Genomic DNA, 17,430 nt, shown 5'->3' with positions numbered 1-17,430 from the left:
AGTTTACCTTGCCGTGAGACAGCTATACAGTCTATGTTTCTGACGGGGAACTGAGTCCGTTATCTATGCTCTCTTCAAATCCACCAGACTCCATTGAAAAAACTAACTAACTCATTTTACCTCTCAGAACACGCAAGTTCCTGGTCTACCGCTGCCTGGATCAGTTAGTTTGTTTGTGTTATTGTGTGACTTCGGATTCCCCAAAGTCACACAATAGCACAAACAAACTAACCGATTGAGGCAGCGGTAGACCAGGAACTTGCGTGTTCTGTGAGGTAAAATTACTGTTTTTTATTACTGTTTTGTTTCAATGGAGTCTGGTGGCTTTGGCAAGAGCATAGATGGATACAACGGCTTTAGTTCCCTGTCAGAAAGGGCTTTCTGACGGCAAGGTAAAGCTGTGAAAATATTCTATAGCGTACACTTAAACTGATAATGATATTTTTGGTGGATCTTTCTTTTAGGTGGCTGAAATACGTTTTGCACAAACAGCAGCACATTGCTTTGCTGAGGGCGTGGCGAACATCATCTACTGTAGGTAATACAATGACTATGGACAAGTACCTCATACAACCCCACTTCAAAACACCCAAACTATCCCTTTAAAGGAATGATGCAGGAAACCTATAATTCAGAATAAACCATCATGGTTGCATCCAATTTGTATTTTCCTGTATTTCTATGTATATAATGTAGGTGTATTGTCATTTTTGCCGACAAGAGAACAAAATAAGGAGTTTCTCCAAAACAAGCCGACAACACAAAAGAGACCAGGTTCTCTTTTGTACAAAACTGGTAGGAAAACAAATACACACTCAATACAATTTAGTAGTTTAGTAAACAAACAAGCAAAGCCCCTCCCCACAATCGAAAAGAGTGCACATTTCAGTTAGTAGAAAAAATAAAGAAAACAATTCAAAGCAGTGGTAATTTTGTTTTAAACAACTAAAAAGACAACATGGTCCAGATCAGATCAGAAGATGATTCATAAGATCAGAGGAGGTAGTACAGTAAAACAATGCACACTGTGGGTTTGGTGTTGAGTTGACCCTACCTGAGGCAATCTGGGACTAAGGACTGAGTCCTGAAACACTAGTCTATAGAGAGAACAGAAACAACCGTCGTCAACCTGGATACACACACACACACACACTCTTGTTCATACGCTCAGACACACTGACGCACGCTGCCGCATCCGCCCACAGAGCAGCCCTTATAGCGGTGTTTGACACCCTCCATCCTATCATTATTAAGGTTTCGCAGCTATTTATAAATCAATTCGACCTATTTTTGACCTGAGCTGCGTTCAAACTATATAATAAGGGATGTTTTTGGCAAGAAAACAGCATTTATCATTCACCTTTATGCAGGCAGCTCTGTGCAGCGCATGACTGGACGCACATGCAGAATCAACCCCGAGAGGGAAAAACAGAGCAGGAGAAAGCCGTGAGGGGGGGGGGGGGGGGGGGGGATAGAGAGGGTGTGTTGGTGGGAGGTGAGTTTACTTACATATAAGTCGGCAGCTCCGTAAAACCCATCTTGATACACCACGCTGAGAGAAGAAGAAGAAGAAAACGGGAGGGGCGGAGAGGGGGGGGAAGAGGAGTAGGGGGGTTGGTGTTGTGGAGGGGGTGCAAACGGAGTGGTGCACAGTCCCAAAAACCAGAGTGGATGAAGGTCACAACACAGCAAAAAACAAAAGATGGAACAGGAAGAGAGGGAAAGAAAGAGAGAGAGAGAGAGAGAGAAAAAATAGTTATTTCACACCCATGCAGCATGCAGAGGAAATACAACTTCCATTTAAGCTCCACAACTGAAACTAAAACCATTAAACAATAGACTCGCGGGGCTAATAGATTAAGTTCACTGAGCTGAAATGAGACCATAAAGTGCTATTGTTCCCCAGCTACAAGGAAAAATGAGGCAGTAAAGAGTGCTTTGAATGGATCGGTTTATGATGTCTGAGAGTTTTTCAGTGGAGCAGATATGGAGAGGGGTATTTCCTGCAGCCCCGCAATTTCATCTTGTTTAGCGTCATCTGAATATCATCACAGTAAAGCAGCCGCGAGGCCCATTAACCAATCAATCCCGCTTTGATCTGAATATCGTTGCAGTCGCAAACCCCATTAGCCAATCATCACAGCACAGCGACGACATGCACGGTACACAAAAAACAGATCACAGTCGACGTGAATAATTGGTAGCAAATGTGTGAGCAGGGTGACTGCTTCTGCATAATGGCTGAATGAGGTTTGTGTGTGTGTGTGTCTATGCAAATCTGCTGATGGCGGTTATCTGCGAGTTTATTCAAATGAACCCTCAATGGTGCAATCCCATCAGTGTGTCACACTCTGCTGAATAGCTTGTGAACCGACTGACAATGTGCCAGTTGGACCGCTGAGGAGAGTGAGTAATGTGCGAGCATGAGGAGTGTATGAATCTGGTCAAATAGGATCTGGAAATTGGTATTCATGAGGTGCTCCTCAATAGATTTACTAGATACTAAACTAAACAACTCATCTTGACTTTTATTTCTAAAATGGGTTGTATAAAATGCATACTGCAGACCAGGGGCAGCTACAAAGTAGGGATGTCACGAGAACCGATACTTTGATACCAAGTCAATGCCAAAATTCAGAAAATGTGACGGTACTCATTTTTCTACAGTACCGCAGATACCGTCCCGGGGATGATAGAAAATGTGTTTTGGATGCAGTAACTCACACACCCTATATTTTCCCTGATAATGCTACATAGTGAACAACAAATCTGTGTTGAAATCTGCAGGATGAGACCGTCCTGCATGGAGCTAACAGCTAACGGGAGGTGCCATAGATTTACACTGTGGTGTGTTTGGGCTCTATTCAGTAAAAATGAGTACTGCGTAAAGGTAAATTCTGACGTTATCATGATGTGCTCAAATGTAATCTTGTAAATTGTAGTTTTTGGTTAGAAACTTGAATAAATCCGGTTGTTTGAAGGAGATGTTTTCACAGCAATATAAAATAGATAATAGAGAGGGAATTATGACCTGTTTAACCTCCTAACAAAAACCAATATGGAGACAGTCATAAAGGAGTGTATGTTGAAGTACATGGGATTGGGATGGGTTGTTTTTTACTGTGGTATTAAATTGGTATCGAGAATTGTGAAATTTCACCGGTATCTGTATCGACCTCTAAACTTCCGGTATTGTGACATCCGTACTACAATGTATATAAAGTCAATCACTCTCGTTTATAAGCGGCGTATCTTACCCAGGATAGGTAGGGATGGCCTGCTGAGGCACGGCGGCCCGCACAGCGCTGTAGACGGGCCGGCCTCGGCCCCGGAGGTGGGCGCCGCGGAACGCTGCCGCTGTAGTGGCGGCCGCTGCTGCTGAAGGGTAGGGAAACCCTGGGACTGAAGGAGGAGGTGGAGATAAGGAGAGAACGATAGTGATTCAGGGAAGAAAGATAACGACGTAGGCAGGAAAAGGACAATGTGAATTGAAAAAAAGGATGAATTAAGGAGGAGAGAAAGAGCGAAGGGAGAAGGTGAATAATCCCGCTGCAGCCTCGAGGGCTTGATATCAATAAAAGTGTCAGCGAGGAGAAATGCAAGGCAAGCAGTGCATTAATATAAATTACAGATGGGAATGTGATTAAAATGTAAAGTAGGCTGTAGAGACAGATTTTAGTGTGTGTGAGGGAGATGGAGACAGGCCTTACCTGCGTAGATCTCTGGTCCGTACATGGCTCCCATCATAGGACTCAATTTCCACCCCGCTGATAGTCACACAGAGAGGAACTTCATTAATATGGGCAGTTCACAAAGACCCTACAGTATATGCCTGCTGCACTTACATGGAGTCTTTATATAGGAACACATTTCACTACACTATTAGCGCTGTCATTCACCTTTATGTGTTGGCATTCATAGCTCACCAGGTGCTTAAAGACCAGTTTAATCACGGCGACACAAAAGGAGAAATAGGACAATAGTCGAGCACCACAGAGCAGCGTTTCTTTAAAAATTGATTGTAAAGGCTGCTTGTGTTGAGGTTGCCCAACAGAGCGCTACCTTATTTTTCATAAGACTAAGACTGCAAGACTAACTCTAAACTACACTGGAAGCTCTGCCTATGTTAATCTGCGAGGTGAAGCAGCACAGACACTGGATTCAGCTCTGGCTGCTCTTTTTGTTAAGGGCCTGTGTGTTGTCTTGCAAACAGATGGTACAAATGAGCAAGGCCATGACAGAGGAATAGCTGGGAGGCTGGACGACCTGGTCAGATAGAGCAGGTCAACGTTGGCAAGACTTAGTTTTAACCCCCTCTATTTAGCATTTATAAGCAGTATATAAACATTTAAAGGATGGATCCATTGGACTTTTTTTCAGGATTTTATATCATACTGTAGCTTCACAGTTGTGTTCCTTATGTATTCAAATTTTGGTCAAAGTATGAATGTTTTAGCGTAAAAATGCTATTTTCCCAAGCACTTCTGAAAACCTTTTCCCACATGACCTGACGTTTCTGCATTATGACACTGCTACATGTACAGTATATCCTTATAGTCAGTGTAGTAACGTTACATACAGTAAGTTAGATGGCAGACTAGAGTACCGGCACGGGAGCTAAGCAATGTACTGCTGTGGACGCCACGTTAGTTCGGATCCAAACGTCACACAATAACACTAATTAAACTAACTGATCGATGCAGCAGTAGACCAGCAACTCCTGTGTTCTCCAAGGTAAAATTATGTTTTTGTGAATGGAGTCTGGTGGCTTTAAAGAGAGCGCTATAACGGCTTCAGTTCCCCGTCAGAAAGGGCTGGCTGATGGCAAGGTAAAGTTGTTAAAATATTTTAAACATAGGGTACACTTAAACGGATATTAATTATTTTTTAGGTGGCTAAAATGTGTTTTTCTGCTGCTCCCTTCCACAGCTGCTTTACCTCGCTGTCAGACAGCCCTTTCTGACGGGGAACTGAAGCCGTTATATTGCTCTCTTCAAAGCCTCAAGACCCCATTCACAAAAACAGTAATTTTACCTCACAAAACGCGGCAGTATACATTCAACCCCACTTCAAAAAAGAACTAATCCTTTCAGTTATTTCCAAACTTAGCACAGCTAACTTTGACTCAGCTAGTGCAAGTATTCACATTATTCATAACCTTATTTATAAGCTTATTTTGGTAACCTACGTCACTGCTTTTTGCTAACAGCTGAGTGAGCGTTTCCATTTGGAAAAAAAAGGAACCGAACGCAGATGGACCCGCCTTTTAATAAACGTTTTACAACACACTTTAATGTAGTTGTAAGTAATAAGAAGTAAGTAGTAAAACACAGTTGTAATGATGTAAAACATGTCTACATAGGAGAAGTTATAATTGCTGACAAATACAATATATTAATCAACATTCAAACATGTCCTTATAGCTGCATGATGAATCTACATTACAGTGTGTTATAAACTATTACATGTTTTGTATACTAAAATGCTAAAAAGGGGGGACTGGGGTTAAGCTAACAAAACCTCTTTCTCTCAGCTGACATCATGGCTGGTGGTAAAAATAATAAAAATAAAAATAAACTGCATGAGATTGGTTTGCTGGCGGCCTTACATAATGTGGTCTGCAGCAGAGCCTGCGGGGAGGGAACACTGTGGCTGGACTGTGTGTTTCACGCTGCCTACACATCTGCCTCTCGCTGTGTGTACCTATGCTGTTTGGACTATGAGGCGGGCCGCGCTTCATTGTTAGTGTGTGTCAGTGTGGTTGTTACCGTAAGGCAGCGTGCTGAGAGCCTCTCCGTTAGGGTAGGGGCTGACCATTTTCTTGTTGGTCATCACCCTGGCGGTGGCATTATTCACCTGGGGGACGGAGGGGCAGACGGTCAAAGACGCAGACACAACGACACGACACAGGAAAGTAAAAAAGTACAACACAGACTCAAACGCAGGGGACTAGATTAACAAGGCTGATATGTGTGTGTGTGTGTGTGTGTTTTTACTGTAGAATTACTAGGATTATTGCCTCCATTTTTGTACTCGTGCATCTCCTATGTTGACAATGTTATTATCTGTGAACAATTACTGGGTCATTAAAAGTGAATACTGTCATTTGGAGTTTTTGCCCATTTACTTGTGTCAAAATCTAATTTACACATCATTCTACCCTACATAATAAAATCTGTCACACCACCTTGTTTTATTGTGAAAATGCACACTTGGCAGCGTAAAAGCTGGCTTGAATGTTGGCGTCATGTGTATAATACTGCGCACAAAAAAGAGAATAAAACGTGACTTAAACTTAACCGGTGTGATCAATGTGAACTAATTTAACTCCTGACATGGCTGCTAACTCTTTCAGTGTTCTGTGTTTGTGTGTCAAAGTGGGTGGGGGCTGTTAAGGGGGATTTTTTTTAGTCATCATGCAATTAAAAGCAAGTAGCCCAGTAGAGATTTGGTGATTCATTGTGGAGAGATATAAGGGCTGCCATGGGTGACATTGGTTATGTTGCAGCTGTGACTGCACATAAAGGGGGATGGGAGCACAGCAGAAGAAACTGAGGAGTATTTTATTATTTATTTTTTTGGCATGCACAGGTGAAAGTATAGTGGCTTTTTTACATGTTCTGCGCATGCTGGCTGACATTTCAGTCTAATGCTTATAGGCTTTCAATCCAAGATGGCTGATAGTCTCCACTCTGAGCTTCAAAGGCTCACACTCCGGTCCCTTGATCTATCCTCATCTTCCTTTGATGGGTTTTAAGAGAAGGAGATTGTAGCTCTCCATAATAACCCGTACTATCCCGGTGTGATGTTGAAGCTCTGCATCTGACTGTGCGGGGAGCTAAAGATTAATGACCTTTTGGCTAAATGAGGGGAGAGAGCGTGTGAGACAAAGGAGGAGAGAAAGAGCGACTGAGGAATGAGAGTGCTTGTGTGTGCACATACACGCTGCACTCCCATTTAGGAGACCATTAAGGCCGAGACTGCCGTTCGCGCTGCCTCTCTCAGTGAGTCATGGTCTTTATCTGCAGAGCTTCATTCAAATGGAAATGAGGTTTACCTCATTTTTCCCTCATTGCAAATGACAAGGTCAGTGGCAAATGATTCAATTAGCCTAGCCTGGCTAGCTATCTATCTGTCCGAAGGTGTCCGAGTGGAGGTAACGTTTTTTTTAATCAACTTTTATCCAGACTTGTCAGAAGTTTTATGTTTCCGTTTAACTGTTAATGATAATGAAGAGTTTAACCCATAGAAATAGAACAGGAATAGAACAGACAGTCACGTTCAAATCAACGTAGCACGGGGGGTCAGAGTCTAGGCTATTTTTATGCGTACTGTTGCCATCGCTACCATTGTAGCGGGCTAACTTCTGTATAAACTAAACCCACTCACTAAGGTATGGTTTTGCAGTAACAACTCACACGAGCAGTGGAGTAGTTATATCGCATTATGAAACAGAGATGTAACAACTTAATGCTTCATGCACAAACTGCTATCGCCAGAAGAGTGACAACTTTGCTCAGCTCATTTTTGTAACCAGTGTAGCTAGCTAGCTAGTTAACTAGCGGACAGCTGGCTATTTTGCTAATTCTACCTTGCTTTAGTGCTATTAGCTAACTAGCTACTAAGTGACTAACTGGCTATCTAACTAGCCCGCTGTCCTCCAGTTAGCTGGCTAGCCTACTAATTCAGCCATTCTTTAATGCTACAGTGGTTACAGAAAATGTGCTGGTGGGCAGCGGCAGTCCCTCCACCTCATTCCCTGCTGCTGCGGCAAAGAGTATAAAAGCCAAGAGACGGAACTCCAGTGTCTTTTTGACAACAGCCATTTTGGACTGAATATATTTATAATATCTTATTGTTCAACACAGGTTATTTTGGTAGAATGTGACAGAATATGATAAAATAGAAATAATTTAGTTTTACTTTTGTACGGCACTTTTTAGGTGGACGTTTTAGTGGCGTCCAGTAGTCACTTTCAGTCCAAAATGGCGGAAGCGTAGCTTTGCTGCTGCGCGCTGATGTTGCAATGGAACGAACAATTAACTTTCACTCTTGGCAATATACAGTATGTTCTTTGGCTCCGGAGAAGATCAAGCTACCTAGCTAACCAGCAAGCCATCCATCTCCGGCATGTGTTGTCACCATTATTTTGTACTAGTCAAATGACCACGGAAAAACAGTTTAATGTCCGTTCTACTCCTATTCTACTTGTATGAACACAACTGTCTGCGGGCGTCCGAGAGGAGACATTTTGAAATGTTAAGTTAATGAATAAAACTAATTAACTTTTTTGTGTCATGGTGACATTTCATCCAGACTTGTAAGAAGTTTTATGTTGACTAGTAACAGTTAATGATAATGAAGAGTTTAGTTTATGTTAATGTTGGGTCTGAGTGTGTACAGTAAACTGTATTAACCTGTGTTTGTGTCATGTGCAATCAATGAAATTGGGTAAACGGTTGACAGGAACACATGCAAATCAACAGAATATGGAAGGCAAATCTCATAGTGTTAATAATTAATAAAACATTCAGCCTTTCTCATCCCACGTTTGCCCTCCCAGTCCAGCCTGAACAATAAACCAGGACAAAATGAAGTCACATTTCCATATGAAACCAAACTTGTGGGGTTTACATACCTAAAAAGAAATATTCGAAAAAAGAAAAAATACAAGGGAGAGAAAGAGGGGGTGCAAAAACATTTGTTTGACAAAATTAATAATTATATAACACAGAAATTACACGCAGCCAAATATGGGCGCAACACATGACCAAGAGTGAGTAACAAACCAAAAAAAGTAAAAAATTCAGCCAATCAGCAAGCGTCGGATGCAGCATAGAGACCAATCAAAACAATCGCAGCACTCCCACATCGAACACATACGAGACAAAGATGGGACAGATAAGTTAAGAGGAAGGGATGCAGGTGAGAAGTAAAGAGACAGAGCCAGTCCATATACAAAAAAAAACAGGAGAACATAAAGATGGAGTGAAGAGAAAGAGAAAAAAGGGAGAAAGTTTACATGAGCAACACAAAAAAATAACTAATAACAATTAACTGTTGTAAAACAAAACATATATCCCAAGGTGCATCATTCAAATAAAGCAATTAGATTTGGTGACCATTCTCCTGAAAATCTCATTATATGTGGTGGGTTGAGAAACAGAGCACCAAAGGATGGAGGGAACAGAGAGAGAGAGAGAGAGAGAGAGAGTGAGAGAGAAAGAGAGAGAGAGAGAGCAATCCTCATTCCCAAAAAAGGAGAGAAATCAAATAAACATGAGACACTATGCCAGGCATTAGAACTGTGTGTCACAAACTAAGACCAGTACACTACGACTACGACTACAACTACTAGTACACAGACAATCCACTACAAGAAAACCAAACCAAAAAAGAGAAAAACAAAATGGCAGCATAATAGAGACCCAAAACACAGTAAGGTAAACCCCATATCGGTTTAGAAATGCATATGGTTACACAACACTGGCGACACTGATTTGATAAGTGACCACATCTGAAGCAGCATGGTTTCTAAACAGGTTTTTATTATTACATAAATAAAAATAAAAAAATAACAGTTCCAGTTGAATTTTTAATGGTACTGCAAAAAATGATGTTTTTTGCAAGTTTAGGTATGTACATTTGGAAAGTCTTTGTCTTGGGAGTCAAGACAAGAGCGTCATAGCATCCTTTAACAGTCTGCAATATGGTATGCCAGGATGCTGGCTAGCTACAGGCTGAACGTTTCTTTATCTAACTCTAAAGCAAGGAATCTCCGTCTGTCTATTGGTATGTGTGTGTGTCCTTCACTTATCTCGAGAACCGCTCATCCGATCTACTTCACACTTGCCGGGTGCATTGCTGGGGAGCCAAGAACGTGCAGTGCCAAATTTGGTGCAATTTGGACATGCAACAAGTTAAATATGAATGAACTTTGAATAAACATGCGGACAGAGATCTGTGCAGCAGTGGGGGCGGGGCTTCAGGGCTCCGCCGGCTGCATTGAGCGTATCATCTGCAGTGGGCAGACTGCAGCTCATTCTACAGTTCGCTTTTGCTGCTGGATGCTGTATATAGCTGGCTAACGTTACATGGATGCTGGATAACGTTACAACCGAACTTTTCTTCACTTCCCTGGAATCAACCTTCATGAGCGGATAGCCAACAGGAACAGCGTCACTCTGCCATTGCAACTCAAATTGTGTACGTTTTTGCCACATTAACTTATAATGTTATAATATCATATAAATATTAGTATACCAAATATATAACATTTACCCCTGGCAAAATACCTCCACTCATTAAATGTATGCTCAACTTTATAACCGCGGTGGTTAAGTGTATTTCACCGATGTTACAGCCAGTACGACTTGCGTGACTTGGGTGTGTTTTTCCCCCCTGAGTAAGACTGTTTTTCCCCACTGTAAGACTTGATACTACATAACATTAATAACGTTACTGCCAGCAAAATACCTCTGCTAATCAAATCCCTGCTCTAATTTATAACCGCAGTGGTTATGTCAAAGCAAGCAACTGATTCACATATTTCACATTACCTCCACTAAGTGTATTTCACCGTGTGTTCTTTTCTGTGAACCAGAGTGTATTTCACTGGTGTTTCTGACCGTGAGTTGACGCAACTTGGGTGTGTGATGCAACTATGTCATGGCAGGTGTATTGCTTAGGAAGTGCAGAGTCGAGTTGTGAAGTTGTTTGTATGAGCGGTTCTCGAGAAAGCTGCAAGCAGCAACACCACAGGCGAAGAATTCAGCCTGTTCTGAACAGGCATGTTTTTGAACGGGCACTGCATTCGTTAGCTCAAAGCCCGAATACACTCCTTACCTAAACCTGTGATGTCTTAACTCACATTTTTCCAAATGCACATTGAGTCCAATTGGCTAATATTTGACAAATGTACACTGAGCTAAAAGCAGGCATGTCAATAAAATAAAAATAAATTCAAAACCAGAGCGGCGTTATTAGCCCTGCAGCTCAGGGGGGGCCTGCATTCACTCAAAGCAATCGTAGGCAGCAACGGGGAGCAAAGCTTCATATCATTTATGTTGATTTTTTTTATATTTGTTAATCAAAGAAAATGAATACCATATACATTGAGTCCAAATGGAGAATTAATCAGATGGATTGTGGATAGCCGTGTCATTGCATAGAGGAGGGTGATTACATTCGGTCATTCCCAGTGAGGTGTTAATGACATGGTGGGGGGGGGGACGGGCATGTGGAGAAAATATTACTGCTAAAAGATCCAATCTGTTGAAAGACGCTGTGTCCGTCTGTCTGTGTGCCTGTGATACTGTGTTGTGCACTGGAACGTTACATAACAGCAATAGCTTTTCTAGGGCATTACACTGCGTGGGCCCGTCACATTAGAGTCAGTTGATAAATATTGTACTGTACATACTACTGTATCAAATGCCCATTTCAGGGGTGGGGTGGGAAGGGGGATCAGTTCAGTGATAGATGTTTGTACACAACTTACCGTTGCCGTAGAAACAGCGAGTGGTTACCGTGGAGACTGACAACAACACACAGAAGTCGTCAGGGAAACAGAAAAAATATAATAAATAAAGGAACAAATAATCCGGGTAACAAAAGAAACCTAAATGCCCCCCTCCTCTTCCTCTTCCTCCTTGCCCCATGTGAAATAAAAACCTGATAGCAGCAGTGTTACAGCTCAGAACAGAATATAAGAGAGAGAAGAAAGAGGAAGAAAAGGGAGAGAGGATGCTAGCTCTAACGGAGCTCAGAACATCATCAGACCAGTGACAGGAAGGTAGTCGGTGCTCTAGAGAACAAAAGGAGAATGGAAACATGGGGCAACGTTGCCTTAACCCCAAAAAACTAGCCTGTACAGCGAATTGGAACACTTCCAATGACAAAGTCAGAAGAGCAGATACAAACACACAACACCCTCCTTCATAAGAGCAGAATAGTAAAAGGTTGGTTTAGCGCTGTCTGGATCTATCACAGTCAAAAAGGATAAGTGGACGTATTTTGGTTGTGACTCATTCTTGTGTGGTAAGGTTAAGCCACAAGAGAAGAGCGCGTGTTTGGAAATTGGTAGTGGGTAGAGCGTCTGTAATTTCCAGTTGTCACCACAAAATAACATACTGAAGGTTGTTTGATAGTCAAACAATAAAAAATAAGACAGAAAACAAAACAGATGACGGTAAATGGAAACATGAATAAGGCAGACAGAGATGATGGCAAAAAAAAGGTTAAAGTTAGAAAAACAGCTATTTTCAGATTAAACACAAAAGGACAGGAAGACAAACTTGACTGGCAACAAGAGAATGAAGTGATAAGGAAGAGAGAGAGAGAGAGACACACAAAGAGGGTTGGAAAGGGCAAAGTGCAAACTCTCTTTCCCCTTTACTTTCAACCTTTTCTACATTTTCACTCATGTACAAAGCAAACACACGTGGATACTCGAACATTTCATTCATTAATCGGTTAAAATCATGCAGTAACAAAGCTCCGATAACAAAACACGACCGGTCAAATCCAAAGCCGGGGGGAGGGGGGGGAGGGTCATCTTTATGAAACTGGGACACAAGGAGCTGGTAAGCCTTCACCTCAGGCCTTCGCCCATCCAGCGACTCACTATCATACCAATTCAAACAATAGTAATACTGAATACAATCATCCAAAAGGCTCAGAGTGTTTATGGAAATGATTTAAGGTCCAGGCCAGAGTGAGCTGAAGGCCAACTGTGTCCCGTTGAGGCGTGCGTGGTTGGTGAGGATGTGCATGGTCACTGGGCATGCAGAACCACAGGCACAACTTCCTCTCATCCTTTTCCACCGCACACATCCATGCACTGATGATGACACTCTTTAATCTAATAGTTCCCCCCGCCCCTTTGCATGCAGAGCTGCACCACACACACACCTCAGCTATTCTGCTCTATTGTGTCCAAACGTCTGACTAAAACTCTGCGCTGCGGAGGAGCAGTCACTTCTCGTAACACTCAAGCCACACGGATCAACCACAGACACACAACCTTAGAGCAGGAGTTAGTGAATGGGAGTCTATAGGGGTTTAGCATGGTCTCTGTGCCTGCCCTAGCACCATCTCCTCGCTGGCCGTGTGCGCACTGTCTGCAACCACTGACAAGCACAAACTGCTGTGCTTTTGTCCTTGCCATAGCCCTCCCACACGGTAGTTTGCACTGTGCACTCATCTACAGCAAGAAGACCAGAAAACTACCCAGGAAATCGGTGTAAAACAAGGTAAAGCTTTTGTGCAATGCTGACTGTTTGGTGCTGATTAGATTAAAAAAAAACCTGTGTTCACTATAGTCTCTTTATTTTGCCTTGCATTCCCAGAGAAAATGAATTAAACTATTTTGGTTATGTATGATAAATTTCAATTATAATAGCCAGTAAGGATGTCACGAGAACGGATACTTCGGTACCAAGTCGATGCCAAAATTCTGAAAGCGCGACAGTACACATTTTTCTACAGTACTGCATGTGCCGAGGATCAGGGCTCGAGACTAACGGCGTCCCGGGTAGGATAGAAAATGTCCATGATAATGCTACATTGTGAACAAGATATCTGTGTTGAAATCGGCAGGAGGAGAGCTAGTTAACGTTAGCTGTTAGCAGCCAGTGAGCAGCACAGTCCTGCTTGGCTAAATAAGAGCGCTAACAGCTAACGTACGGAGGTTACATTGATTTACATTAAGATGCATTCAAGCTCTTTCCAGTAAATATGAGTATTGGGCAAAGGTAAATTAGAACGTTATCATGATGTGTTCAAATGTAATCTTGTAAAATGTTGTTTTTGGCGAGAATACATTTGCAAGAAACCAGTATGCAAATGGTAATAAAAGAGTGTTTGTTGAAGTACATGGGATTTATTGTTTTGTATTTGTTTTTTACCGTGGTATCCAATGGGGTATCGAGAATCGTGGAATTTCACTGGTATTGGTATGGATTACTAACCTGACTTGCCAATTAGTTTATTACAGAGGATCATCTGAGAAGCCGTCCTTGAAGACTGTTTGGAAAAGGGCAGGCACTTTCAAAAAAATACTTGCCAGGTGATTGGCTGAACCAGCTGTCAATCAAACTCTTGCCGAGGCCAGCCGGGAGAAGAGCGAAAAGATCTTTTCCATCGAGAAAAGCCTTCAGTGTCGTTCTTTGCTCTTCTTTCAATATAGAAACACTCCAGTTCTGATATAACTGATGCTATTGCAGCAGCTACGCTAACCCCTTCAGGAGTCACTATTGTTGTTCAGAACAGTCACCTCTCTGTGTTGTATCACAGATCCTCATAGGACTCCGATTGATCCGTGCTCTGGCTTGCCAAACACAAACGCATTACTTGAAGTCTGACAAGATGGATTTTTGTTTGCTATGTGATCCTGCGATTCTCCCATGATCTTGTGACATTGCAAGAATCCAGCTGCCGTGACATGGTAAATTGAAAACTAAATTTCTGGTATTGTGACATCCCTACTAGCCAGCAAACATCTTTACCTTCAAATTGTTACCTATTGTGAAACAAGTATAGAAATGTTAAAAGTGTGTTACCTGGACAAAAGAATGTTGTTCTCCGCATAGCAGGACTCGATCATCAGTAAGAAGCGCAGCTGGCGCAATCACCGACTGCATTATTTTAAATTTCATTAAGGTTATGCAGCATAAACGTAATGATTTCCTGATATGCGGCTGCTCAAATGAGACCATGCAGGGACCCTACTGCACTTTCTGTACATCTAGTCGTTGCAGCATAAGAATGAAATATGTGACTACACATATGTGACTAAATGGTTTGGAGAGATTCTCTTTGTAGTAGGGTGTCCTACAGTCAAAGTAACAGGAGTCAATGATGCCAAAATGTTACCGCCCAAGGCAGAAAGATGTTATGAGTGAGAACTGCTCAACCATTTATGTTAGAGCATACGCACAATCACAGAGACAGCCATGATGAGTGGGTGGAGATGCATTGAGGTGTGTATGTTTGTGATACACACTGTTGCACCTATATATAGGCCTATAGGACTCTATATATAGAATGAATGGTGATGAGATGGGGTCACAGAGAAGCAGGTAGAGACAAAGTGAATTGTAGTTGGGCCACTTACATGGATACATTGGAAGCACACAGGAAACTGACTTCTTCAAAGCGCAGAGTTTTATTCCAGACAAAGAGAAGTACAGTATAACTTTAAGCACAACAATTCTCTTTCTGTTTCATAGAGGCTAGACACAACACATGCACGCTATGGGGCAGCTGAGCTATGAGAAGAACTACAAACTGACTCCCATTGGCATGCACAAAGAATAAGAAATGTCAGCAGCACTCGAAGTTCAGCGTACCTTCATAAATCATTCAATCAAAAACAAACTGAAAACTAAGAATTCAGCCTTTCTCTCAGTGAGTGGAGCAAGACTATGAGGCACCCAGGTGCAACTGATTTCATGCCAACTGAACGAGTAAGTTAACAGTCCCATCACCAAAACTAACTCAACAAATAACTGTACAGAATAAACATGCAAGAAAAAAACATCCAGCAGTACTGCCTCAGTTAGGCTACATATTATATTACCATACTAAAATGCCAACCATGCAGCCTACAGTACATCAACTAAACTCATGCCAGTGGATAGCAGTGAACAACACAGTCACACACAATAATAGCCAAGTATTTATGTATAACCATGGTATACAATAGGCCTATATTTCAGAGTTTCTGAATTATTATACAAATATATGATCGTTGTTTTTCTACCATTTTCCCGAAAAAATAGGGCTGTCAAAGCGATAATAAGGCGTTAACGCAAATTCGTTGTAACGCCACCAATTTCTTTAATGCAACTTGCGGTTGTAGCGGGCTCAGTTTTAAAGCTCGAGTGAAGATACCGACATCATATGAAACTAAAAAACCTAAGGAATCCATTGGTACCAACCATGTCGCACTGGCTTGTCGCAAAGAAAGCAAATCACGCTCCAAACTTACGCTAAATTTTGGCAAGGAAAAACTGTCATGGCCATTTTCAAAGGGGTCCCTTGACCTCTGACCTCAAGATATGTGAGTGAAAATGGGTTCTATGGGTACCCACGAGTCTCCCCTTTACAGACATACCCACTTTATGATAATAACATGCAGTTTTGGGCAAGTCATAGTCAAGTCAGCACACTGACACACTGACAGCTGTTGTTGCCTGTTGGGCTGCAGTTTGCCATGTTATGATTTGAACATATTTTTTATGCTAAATGCAGTACCTGTGAGGGTTTCTGGACAATATTTGTCATTGTTTTGTGTTGTTAATTGATTTACGATAATAAATATATACATACATTTACATAAAGCGAGCATATTTGCCCACTCCCATGTTGATAAGAGTATTAAATATTTGACAAATCTCTCTTTAAGGTACATTTTGAACACATAAAAAAAGTGTGATTAATTTGCGATTAATCACGATTAACTATGGACAATCATGCGATTAATCGTGATTAAATATTTTAAACGATTGACAGCCCTACTAAAGACATAATTCAACAAACTCTGAAATGATAGGACCGATTAAAGCCAGAGTAATGCAGCAACATCTGCAAGAAAGGAGAACCGCCAGATGGCATTGCCTCAAACAGAAATGTCCGTCCCTTTCTCCTCAGTTGAAAAGAATGTATAAACACAAATCCGCGATTTGTCCTGCGCCAGCCTTTTGTCTCTCTTCAAGCCCCATGCACCATGAACAGACACACTCTACAGACTCCCGGCCCCACCATGCAGCCGATGCATGACTCGCTATCAGCCCGACACCACTACTGGAGCACGACATGCAAAGTGACGACTGGAAACAAAGACATACTACTCGCTGATAAGTGACTGATATATCATGCAAAAGGTTTGGGAGAGAAACAAGAGAATCAGGTTACAGCGATGCCAGGGGACAACACAGGTTTGTTGACTGAACGCAAGGAGCGAGACTGATGCGGGGTTAAACTGGCTCCATCAGTATCCATTCAGCTTGCTGATTGACTGAAGGTGGAGGTGGACGGAGGGAGTATGTTGTACCAGTGGTGGATGCAGGTGGCTGTCTTTCATTCTCCACCACACTGCAGCAAAACTGAGAGTACAGAACTAGCCAGCCTCATCCATCATGCAGGACTCGCACACACCCATCCACCCACACACACACACACACACACACACACACACACCACGAGGAAATCACCACAGTAAGCCCATGCAGAAATCCTGGCTTACAGCGACGTGGGTCAAAGATCCAATATGGACACAACTGGCTGAATGACACCCCAATTAAAAGAAAAGTGCTTTCAAAAACTCACATGCTTCAGTTAAACAAATATTAAATAAAATAACCTCGACACACAAAAGACTTTACATACATAAAAAAAAGTGCACAGATCTTTGGTAAGAATCCAGAC

General features: G+C 42.0%; 2 protein-coding genes across 11 annotated transcripts in view; one reads left to right on the top strand and one right to left on the bottom strand.

Moving 5' to 3' along the window:
- The window catches only part of cd9r (CD9 molecule related), a 122,585-nt gene that overhangs the window by 47,892 nt on the left and 57,263 nt on the right, over window positions 1–17,430 (top strand). The window lies entirely within an intron of this gene.
- LOC141780342 (RNA binding protein fox-1 homolog 2-like) overlaps window positions 1–17,430 on the bottom strand; it is a 60,126-nt gene that overhangs the window by 7,835 nt on the left and 34,861 nt on the right. For 4 of the 8 annotated variants that reach the window (XM_074655523.1, XM_074655520.1, XM_074655522.1 and 1 more), the window contains 4 exons: window positions 5,769–5,856; window positions 3,711–3,767; window positions 3,258–3,402; window positions 1,510–1,552 (listed from right to left, as the gene is read on the bottom strand). In XM_074655523.1, the coding sequence (XP_074511624.1) occupies window positions 1,510–1,552; window positions 3,258–3,402; window positions 3,711–3,767; window positions 5,769–5,856 (333 nt within the window). Of the gene's footprint in view, window positions 1–1,054; window positions 1,098–1,509; window positions 1,553–3,257; window positions 3,403–3,710; window positions 3,768–5,768; window positions 5,857–17,430 lie in introns of all 8 variants that reach the window. The other 4 variants (XR_012596626.1, XR_012596627.1, XM_074655521.1 and 1 more) reach the window with 3 other exon arrangements.

This window comes from Sebastes fasciatus, chromosome 13 (assembly GCF_043250625.1).
Source record: "Sebastes fasciatus isolate fSebFas1 chromosome 13, fSebFas1.pri, whole genome shotgun sequence".
Lineage (NCBI taxonomy): Eukaryota > Metazoa > Chordata > Actinopteri > Perciformes > Sebastidae > Sebastes > Sebastes fasciatus.
Note: the sequence above shows the minus strand (reverse complement) of the source record. Positions and strands in the feature narration are given on the sequence as shown.